The sequence below is a fragment of the Stenella coeruleoalba genome, assembly GCF_951394435.1.
Source record: "Stenella coeruleoalba genome assembly, chromosome: 1".
NCBI classification, from domain to species: Eukaryota; Metazoa; Chordata; class Mammalia; order Artiodactyla; family Delphinidae; genus Stenella; species Stenella coeruleoalba.
The window spans coordinates 42,376,759-42,392,405 of record NC_137169.1 but is presented as its reverse complement, the minus strand read 5'-3'; the positions used below and the strand labels follow the sequence as shown (position 1 = coordinate 42,392,405).

The following is a 15,647-nucleotide window of genomic DNA, read 5'->3' as shown; positions in this document are numbered from 1 at the left end:
CAGATGGTGGGTCAGAAGCATAAGTGATATGAGGGCTGGGCTGGAGAGGTGGGCAGGGCCTGTGATGTGTGGTGCCTTGGGCCCCCAGCATTGTCTCATGGGATGTGGAAGTCACGGGAGGGCTCAGGCAGAGAGCAACAGGATCAGATGATGGGGTGGGGAGAGGCAGGAGGTGGCGAGGTCAGTGAGGTCCAGGGAACAAGGATGGGCAAGCCCGAGGTGGGGCTTGAGGAGAGAAGAGACCCCACAGACAGGACCTGTGGTAGATGGGGCAGCAGGTGAGAGGCAGGCCCTGGCGCAGGGGAGTACCACCTCAGGCCAACACACTGCTGAGCTCTTTCGGAGTCCTCACGGCAGCCTTGCTGCTGCCGTCCATGTGGAATGGGTGAGAAACCGAGGCTCAGATCTGGAGTCACGTAGAGCCACTCAGCAGGAAGAAGAGATGCTGGGATCCGAGGCCGCCTGAGCAGCAATGGAAGGGTCAGCCCTTGGCGAGTCCCTTCCCCTCTCTGGACCTGTGTTTCCTCCCATGCGGGATGGGGGAGGGAACGGTGGGTGATGACACAGGGTCAGCTACCTTAGAGTTCTAGTTTATGCTCTCGTGTCCCTTCTCTCTGGCAGAACCAAGGAGAGCATGTACCACTCACTGACGTATGCCACCATCCTGGAGATGCAGGCCATGATGACCTTTGACCCCCAGGACATCCTACTTGCTGGCAACATGTTGAAGGAGGCCCAGTCACTCTGTCAGAGGTCGCGGCCGGGGGTGTGGACAGGGTTGAGGGGTTGTGAGGCCCATCCTTCTGTCACCTTGGCCTATCCCAGTGCCTAACATGCCACTATTAGTCCTACTCCTTTTGGCTAAGAAAAGGTGTCCCCAAGTGCTAAAACCCATCCCTGTTAGCACTGCCTCAGGAGCTGTGTTGTCTGAGTCAGTCACGGAGGGCTTCCAGGGGCCAGGCTGGCTTGGGAGGAGACAAATCCTGGCTCTGTCACGTAATAACTCGCTGACCTTGGGCAAGCCCCTTTCTGGTCTGAACTTTCCTCATCTGTGAAATGGGTGTGATGACAGGGTTGTTGTGGGGACTGAATGAAGACTTCGGTTACGGGACCTGGTGCATAGTTTGTGTTCAGTACATGTTAACTGCCTGTATGCGTGAATGAATAGACCCTCAGGGTTCGTGCACAGGTGGAGTCGTCATTCACTGGGACACACCCCTGCCTGCCCTAGGCCAGGCCCTGTGCTGGGCACTAGCTACCCAGGGAATCATCAGACCCCAGCCCCTCTGACGCCTGAACTGCCTGATCGGGGAGACAGGCACAGACAGTAACATCCCAGCCCGATGCAGGGAGGCTCATGGGGTCGTGGGGGTCCAGCTGGAGGAGCAGGAAAGGCATCCTGGAGGAGGTGATGCCAGAGCTGGGTCCTGTAGGGTGACTAGGAACTGGCCAGGGTATAGCAGGCAGGGGAGGGGGCTCCATGCAGAGGCAACAGCAGGGGCAAGGGTGTGAGAAGGCCTGGACTGGGGGGAGTTGCCAGGAGTTTAGTGTGTGGAGTCCTACGGGAGGGGCAGGAGATGCTGTGGGAGGCACACGGGCGCCTCGCTCACCCTCCCTGAATGACCTGAGATCCCATTTTCCTCTTCAGGCACCGGAGGAAGTCCTCTGTAACAGATTCCTTCAACAACCTGTTGCACCGCCCCACTATGGACCAATTCACGGAAGGTGTGGCATCTGGGATGTGCTCTCAACTCTGCTGACGCCAGGCAGCCCGGTTCCAGGCCCAGGAAGGGGTGGGAAGGGACAGGTGTCCTCCCAGTTGTCACCCAGGGGGCCGGGCCCTGCCCTAGACACTGGGACACAGATGGGTCAGACCTGGGGCCTTTTGAGGACTGGTCTCAGGTGGCGGGGGTGGGGGTGGGGTGGTGAGGGCGGGGGAGCAGGTGAGACTCACTTACCTGACAGTATTACCTGCTGGAAATTAGGTATGAAAATGCTGTCACAAGGTCCATGCACTTTGCTCCTCAGGCCAGTGTGGGCTTAGGACTGTGTGTGCAGTTAGGTTTACTGGTTTAATTATCTTAGTGATCTCACGTGCTCCTGCGGGGAATGTGGTCCTAGAGGCTGACACACTGAGATGAAACAGCTGGGGGCCGTGGAAGAGAAGGTCTGGGCCGCCAGAGCCATGTGGCATCTTTGTGCCGTGACCACATGTGGCAGTCCTGGAGACAGCAGCAGCCAACCATAAGCAATTTGGGGCCCTTTAGTGCAGGGGCAAATGGCCCTCCCCACCTCGAGAGCCCTTTGAAGGTTCCAGTGCAAAACAGTGCTTATGATGGTGCCACTCTCTCCTTCCTACCTTCCATGGCTCCCTGCTGCCCACAGGACCAAATCTGCAGGCCTCCACCAGTGTTTAAGACCCTTTACAGCCAGACTTCTGCCCCTCATCTTTCCCTGTCCCCTAAATCTCTCCCTGCTCCACCCCATTTCAACCTTCTGTGGCCCAGCTGTCCCCCAGGCACCTGAGTTGTTTGGCTTTCCTGGGCCTCTGCCGAGAAAGCTCTTCCTGCCTCATCCTTCCATCCCATGTTCAATTCAAATAGCCCAACTCAGGTGTCTTCTTCTGGAAGTCTTTCCTGACTCCTCGGGCTGTGTTCGTTCTCCTTCCTTACTCCTGCAGCCTGCGGCTTCCCTGGGTTTATCCATTCATCCCAGCACTGTAGGGGTGTTGGTGCACAGCACCTACAGTGACGCCCGGAGGACAAGAGAACAAGGCCCAGGGCCCTGTGCTGACATTCTCGGGGGTGGGGTCGGGGGTGTGAGCTAATTCAGGGCAATGGTGCCTGCCACCAGGCAACCTGGTGATGGGGATTCGGGAGGTGGCAGGCAGGTGCTGACTCAGGCTCCCTTTGCCTTTGGGGAAGTGGGATGAGGAGGATTTGGCCCAAGCCTCCTGCCAAGAGTCCCAGGAGGCCGCAGGGCTTTGGTTTTCTCCCTGCAGTGGAAATCCACGCTGAGGTCTGCTACGCAGAGTGCCTGCTGCAGAGAGCAGCCCTGACCTTCCTGCAGGTAGGAACCCTCTTCTTGTACAAGCAGCCTGGGGGTTTCAGAAGATGGGTCACCACGTCTTAGCCTGAAGGGTCTAGAGCAGCCATGCCCAGCCCCCTTGGGGTTGAGGCGAGGACTGAGGCTCCGTCACCCCAACACTCCTGGCCCTGGGCAGGCTCAGTGGCAGAGGTGATGGGCCTTACCCCTCCACACGGAGCACACGCGTTCCCACCCACTACCAGGATGTGCTTCCACCTCGTGACTGCTGCTTCCCTGCTGTTTTCATGTCACAGGGGTGACAGAGCCTGCTTTACGTTTGATTCATTCAGCAGACTAGTCTGAATGAATCAAACGTGATTCATTCAAGAACTTGACTTGTAGAACCTGCAACATACCAGGCTTTGTATGTACATTACAGGCATGTTGTTTTTACATACATTATACACATTGCATTTTTTTTTTTTCTTTAAGATGTTGGGGGTAGGAGTTTATTAATTTATTTATTTTTGCTGTGTTGGGTCTTCGTTTCTGTGTGAGGGCTTTCTCTAGTTGTGGCAAGCGGGGGCCACTCTTCATCGCGGTGCGCGGGCCTCTCACTATCGCGGCCTCTCTTGTTGCGGAGCACAGGCTCCAGACGTGCAGGCTCAGTAGTTGTGGCTCACAGGCCTAGTTGCTCCGCGGCATGTGGGATCCTCCCATACCAGGGCTTGAACCCGTGTCCCCTGCATTAGCAGGCAGATTCTCAACCACTGCGCCACCAGGGAAGCCCCTGCATGTTTGTTTTTACCTACATTTCTATGTATTATTTAATCAGCACCTCCCAGGCCTATGATGGGGAGGATTAGTGGGGGAGGAACCACTTTCCCAGGGTCACATGGTTAGCAAATGGCAGAGCTGGGATTTGAACCAGGTCTGGCCAACTCAGAGCCTATGCTCCTCACCACAGTGGAAATTATGAGAACCATCATCATCATGATTTTACCAAAAAGCCTGGATTATAATTATAAAATATAATCATCATGTAAATAGGTGTACTGGGGTGGAGAGGCACCTATAAATTTTATTGTTGGGGTACTGTTTATTTTTGTTAGTGATTTTTCTGTCTTTTTGGACCTCAGATGATTAGAATTGGATTAATCTGAATTCTTCGTTAGGATCACTGTAATAATTGCACCATGACTGGCCTTTTATTTCCGTTGTTTGTTTACCCTATTATTACACATAATAATCACCCACGAACCCCCCACCCAACCGGAGAACAGAACCCTGCTGGCACATCTCCTTGCCCTCTGCCTCCCTTCCCCCAGGGGAAACCACTACCTAGAGTTTGTATTTATCATCACCCGCCCTATTTTTTTTTTTTTTTTTTGCGGTACGCGGGCCTCTCACTGTTGTGGCCTCTCCCGTTGCGGAGCACAGGCTCCAGACGCGCAGGCTCAGCGACCATGGCTCATGGGCCCAGCCGCTCCGCGGCATGTGGGATCTTCCCGGACCGGGGCATGAACCCACGTCCCCTGCGTCGGCAGGCGGACTCTCAACCACTGCACCACCAGGGAAGCCCCCCCGCCCTATTTTTTAAAAATGGTTTTCTTGGCTTCCTATTCATGTCTGAACAGCATATTGTTATGTTTTAGTTGCCTTTGAGCTTCTTAAGGCCTCAAGCTGTGTGGGACTTGCTTTCTTCACCCAACCGTACGTGGCAGTGTAATACTGCCTTCTATGAATATACCAGTTTGTTTATCCATTATCCTGCTGAAGGATATCTGGGTTGTTTCCGGTTCTTGGCTGCTATGAACTGTGATTCTGTGAGCATTCTTGAAGATGTTCATCCATTTCTCTTGGGTGTATACCTGGGAGTGGAACTGTCAGGTGGACTGTAGGTATTGGTGCTTTTTTTTTTTTTGGCTGCACTGTGTGGCATGCGGGATCTTAGTTCCCCAACCAGGGTTCGAACCTGTGCCCCCTCTAGTGGAAGCATGGAGTCATAATCACTGGACCGCCAGGGAAGTCCCTAGGTACTGGCGCTTTAAATTACAAATGTGATAAATACCTGCTTGTTGTAAAAAAACACAAGCAATCAAAAAACGAACGTCTCCCTTCTTTCCCCACAGTTCCGCCACTGTTAACCGGTGGGAGCATCTCCTCCAGGCCTCTCTCCACGCACATAGTATATGTACATATGAGCCTGCTACAGGAGGTTGTGGTTGAGCCCTGGGCATTGTGGAGGTCTTGTTTGGCAAGCAAGACCCTTATCTCAAGTACCAGGGGTAGAGTGGGGAGGCCTCTGACCCCACCCACGTGGGGCCCCTCATAAAGCTGGGCCCAGGGAGGGCCAGGCAGTATCCAGAGCCTTGTATGATCCCTCTCAAGCCTGTGGCTACCCACCCAGGCCCGGCTCTTAGCATCTCTCCCCCCTGCAGGACGAGAACATGGTGAGCTTCATCAAGGGTGGCATCAAAGTTCGAAACAGCTACCAGACCTACAAGTGAGTGGGGCTGGCCTGGGGGGCCTGAGGCCACAGCATCTACTGCCCTGTGTCCCTCAGGCTGCTTTGTGGGAGGTAGAGGGCACTGGCTGGAGGCAGGAAACCTAGAATGCTATGTGACCTCAGATAGATTTCTGTACCCTCAGGACTTCAGTTTTCTGGAATATTATTCCCCTGGGTGTATCCGTTCATTTGGTCCCCCTGGGAGCTGACTCTGTGCCTGACCCTGAGCTAGGGGAAAACAAGGCACATGTTCTGTACAAACAGCTCGGTCTGGTGGGGGTGGGAGAAAGACACAGGAACAGTCATTTTGAGAATAGCCGCAGGACTCCTACACATCCGTAAAGGCCCCGTCCAAATGCCGCTTTCCCCATGAAGCCTTCCTTGAACCCTCCAGTACACAGGGATGATGCTTACATAATACACACCACCTCTCCAAACTGGGAGCTCCTCGAGAGCCAGACTAGTTCCATGTCATCTCAGCACTGGGCCACACGTAGGCCATGTTTATGGGGCAAAGACTGAAGACTCAGTCCAGAGCGCTTCTGCCCAATGTGGTCCTGCAATCCTTATCTACAATTCCAAAATCAGAAAAGCTCTGAAAATAATTAACCCTCCCCACTGCCCCAATTTTGGCATTGAAACTACTTTTCCATTAAAAGTTGACTTGAATTGACTTGAGACTATCATCTTTATTTTCCCCACTTAATGTGACTATTTCCCTGCAGAGAGATGGTGAGTTTGATTTCCAGGTACTACTGGGGTATAGCACACCATGCAGTATATGGACACCACACTGCTTTGTGGGTCCTGCTGGAATTGTTCAGGGAAACCAGACTGTGTTCTGGCCCTTGTAGTCTCCCTACCAGCTGCCAGAGTGATGTTTTCAAAGCACAAACCTTGTCAGGTCAGTCAGTCCCTGCCAACTCCTGAGACCCCCTCTTGCTCTTAGAATAAACTCCTGGGTCCTGCCGAGTCATTCCTGGGAGGTCCCCCTGTCCTCCTAGCCGTAGCTCCCGTCCCACCGTGCCTCAGACATTTGGGCCTTCCCTCAGGTTTTCAAACATGCCAGATTTCTACCTCAGGGCCCTGGGACACACTGTCTTCTCTGCCAGGAACACTTTGTGCCAGGCTAACTCCTCATCACTCAGTTTTCAGCTCAGATGTCAGCTCCTTGAGGAAACCTTCCCAGAACCCCAAACTAGGCCAGGCTCCAGGGTTCCTCTTCATCCTCACAGTGACTCGATAGGGGTCCGTCTCTAAGAGCGGGAGAGTTGTGAGGACAGCAGCTTGATGGCTTTGCTCCCTGCTGTCCTCCGGTGCTTGGCACAGAGAAACCTTAGTCCGTGTTTGCTGAGCAAATGCCCTCAAGATGCTCGTGTCCTGGAAGGGAGGCAGGTACATCTTTAAAGCCCCTGTCCTGCTCCAGACAGACTGGGGTATGGACTTTGAGCTATTGGTGACCAGAAGAAAGAGGGTTGGATTCCAACCAAGAGACTCCAGGAAGACTTCCTCAAGGAGGCGGTGTTGGAGTTAACCCAGTGGTTCCCAACTGGGGGCGGTTTTTCCTCCCACGAGACGTTTGGCTGTGTCTGGAGACATTTTGATTGTCATACTGGGGGAGGTTGCTGCTGGCATCCAGTGGGTAGAGGCCAGGGCTGCTGCTGAGCACCCCAGGATGCACAGGACGGCCTCCCGCCCCCACCTGAACAAAGAAATTATCCGGTTATCCAGCCTAAAATACTAGTAGTGCCGAGGTTGAGAAACTGTCCTAGACAGAATGCAGAGCACGAGCAAATGCCTAGATGTTGGACGAGGCGGGTGTGCTAGGGCTGATATAGCTGAAATTCAAGAGCAAGCGGTGTGTCATTACGATGGGAGATGGGGCTAGAAATTCCTCGAATATCAGCTCTCCGGATTGCCAGACGGTTACAGATCCACCGCCAGGGAGTTCTGAGATCAGCTAGGCATATAGGGGCAACTTGGGCCCAGCTGGAAGAGGACCCAGCCCCCCACATGTGGCTGAAACAGGCTTTGCATCCCTCCGCAGGGAGCTAGACAGCCTCGTGCAGTCCTCACAGTACTGCAAGGGAGAGAACCACAGGCACTTTGAAGGAGGAGTGAAGCTCGGTGTGGGAGCCTTCAACCTGGTGAGTGGGCATGCCCTTCCCACATCCACAGTGTCTGGGTTCAAGATTAATCTCCCCTGCACATCCCTGCCCTACCCACGGTCTCTGCCGAGCTACTATCCCACGCCCCAGTGATGAAGCAGACACGTGGCCAGCCTGGGGGCTCACAGCTGGGGTGGAGATGGGGGCTGGCCATGGCTCCAGAGTCCCTTCTGTGCGTTTCTTCCCAGGGCAAGTTGAAAGCTTGAAATCCACTATAGTGGCAGCGTTTACAGCACCAGAAACTGACAAACACAATACATGGGGGCCTTTTCCTCCCTGGAGGGCTGGTGGTTAAACATTGACGAGTGGCAGGGAAGGAGACAGGCCTGGAAACAGCTGACGACCCACAGGGAACAGAGAGCCAGGACTCCTTCCTGGGGGAGCCCGGGAAGGTTTCACAGAGGGGATAATATTTGAGCTGGATCTGGAAGGATCCATAAGCGGAGGACGTTTTCCAGGCAGGAAGGGCATTCTAGGCAGAGGGCACAGTGAGCTGAGGCAGGGAGGCTCAGAAGAAAGAATTGTGCCTGCTCCTGGAAGGAGGAGCCGCTCTCTGACGATTCAGACTTCTGGCCCTGGGTGGCCAGGGACTTACCCAAAAGTGTGAGTGTGGCAGGGGGTGGCTCTCTCCCCTCTAGGCAAAGCCTGTTCTGATGGGGGTCCCTACCCCTCTCTGGGTTCCAGATTCCCCCTGTGTAAAATGGGAGCAGTGATCCCGGCCCAAGTGCTGGGAAATACCAGCTGCCAAGTGCATCAGATACTTCAGCAGGTTGTAGCTGGACTGCCTGCGGTTCGAGAACCGGCTCCACCTCTGACGAGCTGTGGTGCCTCGGACATATCCCGTCACTTATCTGTGCCCTGTTTCTCCGTCTGTTGAGAGGGGTTAGTGACCCCTTCTTTGCAGGACTGTTCTGAGGATCAAATGCAATGACAGAGCCCCTGTTACAAAGTAGGGATTCAGTGTAATAACAATAGCTAACTGCTAGGTGCAGGCCCTATTATGTGCTTCACATATATTAATTTGATCCATCTGGTAGGGGCTATTATTATTCCCATTTTACAGATGAGGAAACTGAGGCAGAGAGAGGAAATGTAGCTGCCCGAGCTGGGAGTGGTGAGACTAGGATTTAGACGCAGTCGGCTCCTAATTGTCACTCTGTAGTGCCTCTATCTGGGGAAGCTGGCTTTCAGAAACCTAGGGCCTCCTCATGGGCATTCCAGAGACAGGGCCTGCACCTCTGGGATTACCCCCAGGACTCTGGAGACTTGGAGATTGGGAGGGTCAGCCCCCACCCCTTCACGTGTCCACCTGCCTCTTCCTGCAGACGCTGTCCATGCTTCCTACCAGGATCCTGCGGCTGCTAGAGTTCGTGGGGTTTTCAGGAAACAAGGTAACCACCTTCCTTCTGGGGGTCTCCACCTGCTCAGCCCCAGGGCTGGAGCTCAGCTGAACAGGGTGAGGCTGAGGGGCTGCGGGGCCTGAGTGCCAGTCCTGGCTCAGCCCCCCTCAGTGTGTGGCCCTGGACAAGGCTCAGACCTCTCTGGACCTCAGTCTCCTCTCCTGCAAATGAGGCCATTGATCCCTGCCAGGCCCTTCCCAGGGTAGAGAGGCTCTCGGGTAAGGGTGGGTGTGAAGAGCAGCTCCTGGGGTCCTTCAGGGGCTTGGGACCATATTCTCTGAGCCTGGCAGGTGTCAGGAACCTGGTCCTTCTCCCCTCAGAAGACCTTGAGCAAGTCCCTTCCCTTGGGACCATTTTCTGGTCTGGGAGATGCCCAAGGGAAGCCCTACTGTGCATTGGGCCTTGAGGTGGAAACCAGAGGACTCAGGCACCCAGAGGCTTTACTGAGGGCAGGAATCTGAGTGCCAAGTAGCAGATCAGGGAGGGCTCCCTGGTGGAGGAGGCCTGATGTGGTACAAGAAGCATTAACCTGGAAGTCAGGGGCCCTGGGTCAGTCCAGCCTCATCCCCTTCTCCCTGTGAGTCTGAGCAAGGCCCGCCCTCCTCTGGGCCTCTTTGTTTTGTAAAACAAGGGGCTTTTTTTTTTTTTTTTTTTACATCAGGTCAATGTTTCTCCAACTTGGACTTTCTCCAGCCCTTCCTGATTTTTGCCATGTCCACAGACCTCTGTATTATTACTTATGTATCATTTTTCTCAAATGTGATTCATATTTTTTACTTAAATTTATTTAAAGGAAACATTACTACACAGAAAACCCGTATTATGTGGCACGATCAGAACATAATCATAACAATTAATACAAGAACTGAGCAATCTTACGAAAGCCCTGTCTGTGCCCTGAGCCTGTGGTTAGGATTATCTGCCTCCTTGTCATTCCTACTCCCCCACCAGACTTGGGGCTACTCAGGGCTTGGGTGCCCACTATGGGGACTGAGAATAAAAGGGGGGATGGGGAAGGGGCTATTGAGGAGGTAGGGGACACCCACGCCTTTGCCCTGGCTGTGGCAGCGGTGTCCCCTGCCCTCAGGAAGATGGCTGAGGCACTGAGAGGGGCAGCCCCTCGTTCGAGGTTGCAGCTGACCCGGCCTCCAGGGCAGCTGACCCGGCCTCCAGGGCTCCAGACTCGGAGTCCAGCACTCTCTGGTCTCTTCTGTGGCAGCGTTGCCCTCACACCTGTCCAGTGACCTCCCAGGCTCCTCCCCCGCTCCCTGGGTCCCATGGAGGACCCTGGGGAGCTCAGGCCTTGCTGGCCTCAGCCAGTCCCCGTCTTTCCTCCAGGACTACGGGCTGCTGCAGCTGGAGGAGGGGGCATCGGGGCACAGCTTCCGCGCCGTGCTCTGTGTCATGCTGCTGCTGTGCTACCACACCTTCCTCACCTTTGTGCTCGGTAGGCGTGCGCTCGGGGCGAGTGCTGGGGCCTCTGGGCTTTGGTGGGCTCTAAGGGCAGGGGGTGAGAGGGCAAGGGGCTGCAGACCCTGCTCGGGCCCCCAAGACTGGGGATGGGGCACTGAAACCAGAAACAGCAGAGCCGAGTCAACTGTCCTGGGGCCTGGCCTGCTGACCACTCGCTTCCTCACAGTGTGGCTGGGTTCCAGCCCCAGTTTTCTCATCTGTGAAATGGGGGTGGGTAATGCCCACCGCAGAGAGGGTGTGAGGATGCTGTAGGCTGTACTGTCTAATTCAATCCTCACATCACCCTGGAGATAGAAGAGTTATCATCCCCATTTCACAGAGGGGAAACGGAGACCCTGAGAAGCCCCTGGTAGGTTGCTGGGAGGCGGATCACCAGGGAGGATGGTGACGTGTCCTATTGTCCCCCCACCTCCTTCAGGCACTGGGAACGTCAACATCGCGGAGGCAGAGAAGCTCTTGAGACCCTACCTGAAGCGATACCCTAAGGTGAGCCCTACCTCCTGGCAGATACTCCCAGCCCACGTGTGCCTTGTGGACCCACACGGACCCACATGCGTGTTGTTGCAGGGTGCCATCTTCCTGTTCTTTGCGGGGCGGATTGAAGCCATTAAAGGCAATGTTGACGCGGTGAGTAATGGGGGTCGGAGCCGGTGCTGGAGGGCCCCCGGGTCTCCCAGGCCAGTAGGAAGACAGATACACACAGACGAACTCAGGGACAGGGCAGACTGGGAGGAGGGCCCCGAGAGAGGACTTACGGGAGAGCGGGGGCAGGAGAGGCACTTCCAACTGAGGCAGTCTGGGAAGACGAGGGAGGAGTTGGCATTTGTGGTGAGTAGGATTTGAACGGGAGATGGAAGGCTACCGCATCCTTGAGTAAGGCAGAGAGGTGGGAAGACCCGCTGTCCAGGGCAGGGTGACAGGCTGGAACCTGGTGCCAGGGGCTGAAGCGGGCACCTTGAGGGTCTGGCTAAGGAGTCTGGGCTCTGTAGGTGGGAGGGAGCCGTCGAAGGGGTGAGAGAGGGGCGGGTCACGGTCTGGGCAGAATCCCCAGCATTAAACCAAGGCCCAGGACGGACTCTGTGACCTGGAGTTCTGGCGTCTCCCGCTGGTCCTGGCTGTGGTTCCTCAGGCAGCAGGACAGATACCCCAGGTCCAGGTCACTTCATGGGGGCTTCTGGAACCTTTGGAATTTGCTCTGAGGCATAGACGTTATATCACTTTAAGATTAGCACTTTCCACTGCCTGTTATCCCTCTATTATAGCTCTGTCCCACCCTTTCATTTTGTGCTGCAAGACCAGAGTCCCCAGGAGGGGCAGTAACTGGGCCCAAGGTCGTGTAAGACTTAGGCGGTAGAACCAGGACTGGAGGCCACAACTCCTGTCTCCCTGATGCTGCCCCTCGCCCCCTCCCCGAGCCTGGCACAGGGCTGGGCCGCTGTGCACGGCAGGAGGCTAGGGCTACTGTGGAGCTGGACGGGGACAGAGGGTGCAGAGAGCGGGGCGGGGGCGGGCCAGGGGACACCCACCGAGGCTGACCAGCAGGTTCCCACAGGCCATCCGGCGGTTCGAGGAGTGCTGCGAGGCCCAGCAGCACTGGAAGCAGTTCCACCACATGTGCTACTGGGAGCTGATGTGGTGCTTCACCTACAAGGGCCAGTGGAAGATGGCCTACTTCTACGCAGACCTGCTCAGCAAGGAGAACTCCTGGTCCAAGGTGGGCTGACACCATGTGCTGGGGGCACGGGGGGGCCAGGCCAACCGACACTGGCCATGAGCCCCCAGAGCAAGGGCCAAACCCCTAACTGAACGCAGATGTCTCAGCTGGAATTTAACCAAAACCACAAATTCTACCAGGCCTCAGGGTTGGAAAAAACTAAAGACCATGAGGAACAGATGACCTTTAGAACTAGAGTGTGTCGAGATTTTTAGTCACAAGGGACAGAAGTGTGTTGTGACTCACATGGTCTATATGAGTGTCGCCCAACAGAACTTTCCATTACCGTGGAAATGCTCTATTTTTTTTTGTAATTAATTTATTAATTTATTTTTGGCTGTGTTGGGTCTTCGTTGCTGTGCGTGGTCTTTCTCTAGCTGCGGCGAGCGGGGGCTGCTCTTCGTTGCGGTGTGCGGGCTTCTCTTGTTGCGGAGCACAGGCTCTAGGTGCGCGGGCTTCAGTAGTTGTGGCATGTGGGCTCAGTAGTTGTGGCACGCAGGCTCAGTAGTTGTGGTGCACGGACTTAGTTGCTCCGCGGCATGTGGGATCTTCCCGGACCAGGGCTCGAACCCGTGTCCCCTGCATTGGCAGGCGGATTCTTAACCACTGCGCCGCCAGGGAAGTCCCGGAAATGCTCTATTTCTGCACTGTCCAATGTGGTAGCCCCTAGCCATACGTGCACACAGAGCACTCGAAATGTGCCTACTGCAATTGGGAAACTGGATGTCTTCAATTTTATTCCATTTTAACTAACTTAAATGTAAAAAGTCACATGGAGCTAGTGGACATAGTACCTGACTATGCAGGTATAAACATAAAAGGCTCATTGGTTCATATAACTGAAAATTCTAGGCACATCTGACTTCAGGTAGGGCTGAATTCAGGAATTCATATTATGTCGTCTGGGCTTGTTTTTTCCACCTGGGACTGTGCTCTCCTCTATGACATCTTTGTCGTACAGGCAGGTTCCCTCCATTAGCCAGCAGGGTGGCTATGGGCTGCCTGCCCCCAACTCACATCTTCCCTTTGGTTTCAACCAGAGTCCCTGGATAGAGCCTCATTGGTCTGGCATAGATCACAAGTCAATGCCTGGAAACAGGGGTGGGAGGACCCCTCATGGATTGGGAGTAGAAGATGGGTGGTTCCCCAGAAGAAAAATGAGGTGATGCCCCAGAATAAGTGTGGATGGGGGTGGGCATTAAAGAGATGCCATGTAGGCAAAACGAAACAAAACAGATGCTCAGCGCAGCATCTTATAGCTTATAACATCATGGTGAGTGATGAAATAAGTATCAGGCGTTATCATCATAGTAACCATAGCACAGACTTCCGAACCAAGGGTCTTAGAGTCAGTCATCTAGATCATCGCAGAGCATCTGGTAGTGTCAAATCCATAGCACTTGTGTCTCAATGACCTTAAATCCCTATTTCTCATCTCTCCCCCACCTCTGCATGAAAGTCCCTTTTTAGTCCCCCTACCTGGGGCCCAAGCTGAAAGGGAGCTCTCTGGGTGTGGGCAGGTGGGGCCCGCAGGAGGAGTGGGCTTTCACGGAGCTCTGTGTGCCCAGGCGTTATCTCCGTCAGGCCCAGGAGGGGCACTGAGGCTTAGAGAGGGTGTGTGACTTTGCTGGGCCACACAGCTGCTGTGAGGAGCAGAGGGAGGATGAGGCCTCCAGGTGTCAGGGAGTCTGGCTTCCTGACTCGGCTCAGTCTCCAGCTCTGTGACTTTGGGGAGGTCAGCCTCTCTTTCTCTGCAACACTTTCCTCAGAAGGGTTTCCTGTGAAAGTAGGGGTTGTGGCACCCCGAGTTCTGGGGCTTCATTCATCCCTAATCTCCAGCACTTGGCCACCGGAGTCCACCAACTTCCAGCTCTAGGAAGTTGGCCTGTGGCCACTGCCATATGTGCCGATCCCTCTGCTCAGCATTCTTCCCTGCCTGTACTACGCCGAGTCGTCCCTTTGGGCCCGTCTCGTTTCCCGCAGTACTCGCAGCTTGGGTGACCAGAAACCAGATGGTGACAACTGTGTGCTCAGTGCTGTAACGGGGGAATCTGAGGGGAGCTCAGAGGCATCCCTGGGCAGCCCAGCCAAGGGGACAAGGAAGGCTTCTGGAAAAGGAGATGTCTGAACTGAACCTTGAAGGAGGAGGAATTAGGGTGGCAGAGGGGAGAAAGTGGAAGTTCTCTCCCCAAACCGAGAGAACTGCAGGGGCGTAGGGTTTGTGGGTGGGAGTGCAGAGGGACTGTGGAGGGACCGTCCCCCTCTAAGCCACTCGCTGTAAGCTTCTTGAGGACAAGGACTGTCTGATATCACAGAGCCTGGTAGAATAATCCAGCAAAATAAATATGTGGACTCAATAGGCAAACAGATAACTCTGGGAGACAGGAGTCCCATCAGGGAAGGTGACTGCAGTTTTCCGTCAGTGTGGCCCCATAACATCCCCTGGTAACTTGGATGTCCATGGGTCTCACAACTCTAGGTCACTGCGTCCATCCTAATTCCTGTGGACTCAGTGAGGGTGCGCTGTCCAGGGGGAGTAGGAGAAGGCTCTTAGAGGAAGCCAGCAGACGAGCCTGGCAGAGAAAGGACAATGGCATCCCAGGCAGAGGGACAGCACAGGCAAAGGCCTGAGGTGAGTTCCAGGAGTGATGGGGAAGAGTGGCCAGAAGAGGAGGAGCCAGAAAAGCAGGTCACAAGGGCCCTGAGTGGCTGTTTGGGCTTCAGTCTGACAGTGGGGGAGCCCATGTTTGTGGCTTAGATTTGTGCTTTTAAGAAATCCCTCCTGCAGTCGCTGGGCACGCTCACACGCCAGGTCCTGTTCTAGGGCAGGACATACACAAATGAACCAAGCAAAGGTCCCCTCAAGGCTCATGTTCTAGTGGGAAGAGAGAGAGACAAGAAACACACAAATAGATGATGTACAGTGTAAGATAACGTCAGGTTCCAGCAAGTGCGATGAAGAAAAATCGGGTAAGGTACGGGCGCAGGGCGTGATGAACAGTGTGGTCAGGGGAGGTCTTTATGAGAAGACACCAGAATGAAGTGAAGGAGCAAGCCATGTGGACATCTCCGTGAAGAACAGTCCAGGCAGAGGGCGTTGGTAGATATTAGGGCAAGAGGGGGAGGAAGCTGAAGCCGTGAGTTGATGTGTTCTGGAAGCAGCCCGGAGGCCAGTGTGGCTAGAGTGATACGAGTGAGGGGGCAACAGTGGAGGGGAACTGGAGAGGAAACGGGGCGGACCGCACAGGGTCTCGCAGGCCATGACAGGGCATTTGGATGTTCTCCTAAGTGCGATGGGATACCGTGAGACGATGTCTAGGAGGGACTGATGTGATCTGCTTCTAAAAGGTCAGAGT

General features: G+C 54.7%; 1 protein-coding gene across 6 annotated transcripts in view; it reads left to right on the top strand.

The window, feature by feature from the left end:
* The window catches only part of TTC39A (tetratricopeptide repeat domain 39A), a 60,989-nt gene that overhangs the window by 27,896 nt on the left and 17,446 nt on the right, over positions 1–15,647 (top strand). For 5 of the 6 annotated variants that reach the window (XM_079899274.1, XM_079899278.1, XM_079899275.1 and 2 more), the window contains 10 exons: positions 622–753; positions 1,649–1,725; positions 3,002–3,069; positions 5,469–5,533; positions 7,584–7,683; positions 9,030–9,095; positions 10,443–10,551; positions 10,996–11,063; positions 11,145–11,204; positions 12,130–12,291. In XM_079899274.1, coding sequence (XP_079755400.1) covers positions 622–753; positions 1,649–1,725; positions 3,002–3,069; positions 5,469–5,533; positions 7,584–7,683; positions 9,030–9,095; positions 10,443–10,551; positions 10,996–11,063; positions 11,145–11,204; positions 12,130–12,291 — 907 coding nt within the window. Of the gene's footprint in view, positions 1–621; positions 754–1,648; positions 1,726–3,001; positions 3,070–5,468; positions 5,534–7,583; positions 7,684–9,029; positions 9,096–10,442; positions 10,552–10,995; positions 11,064–11,144; positions 11,205–12,129; positions 12,292–15,647 lie in introns of those variants that run through there. The other variant, XM_079899279.1, reaches the window with a different exon arrangement.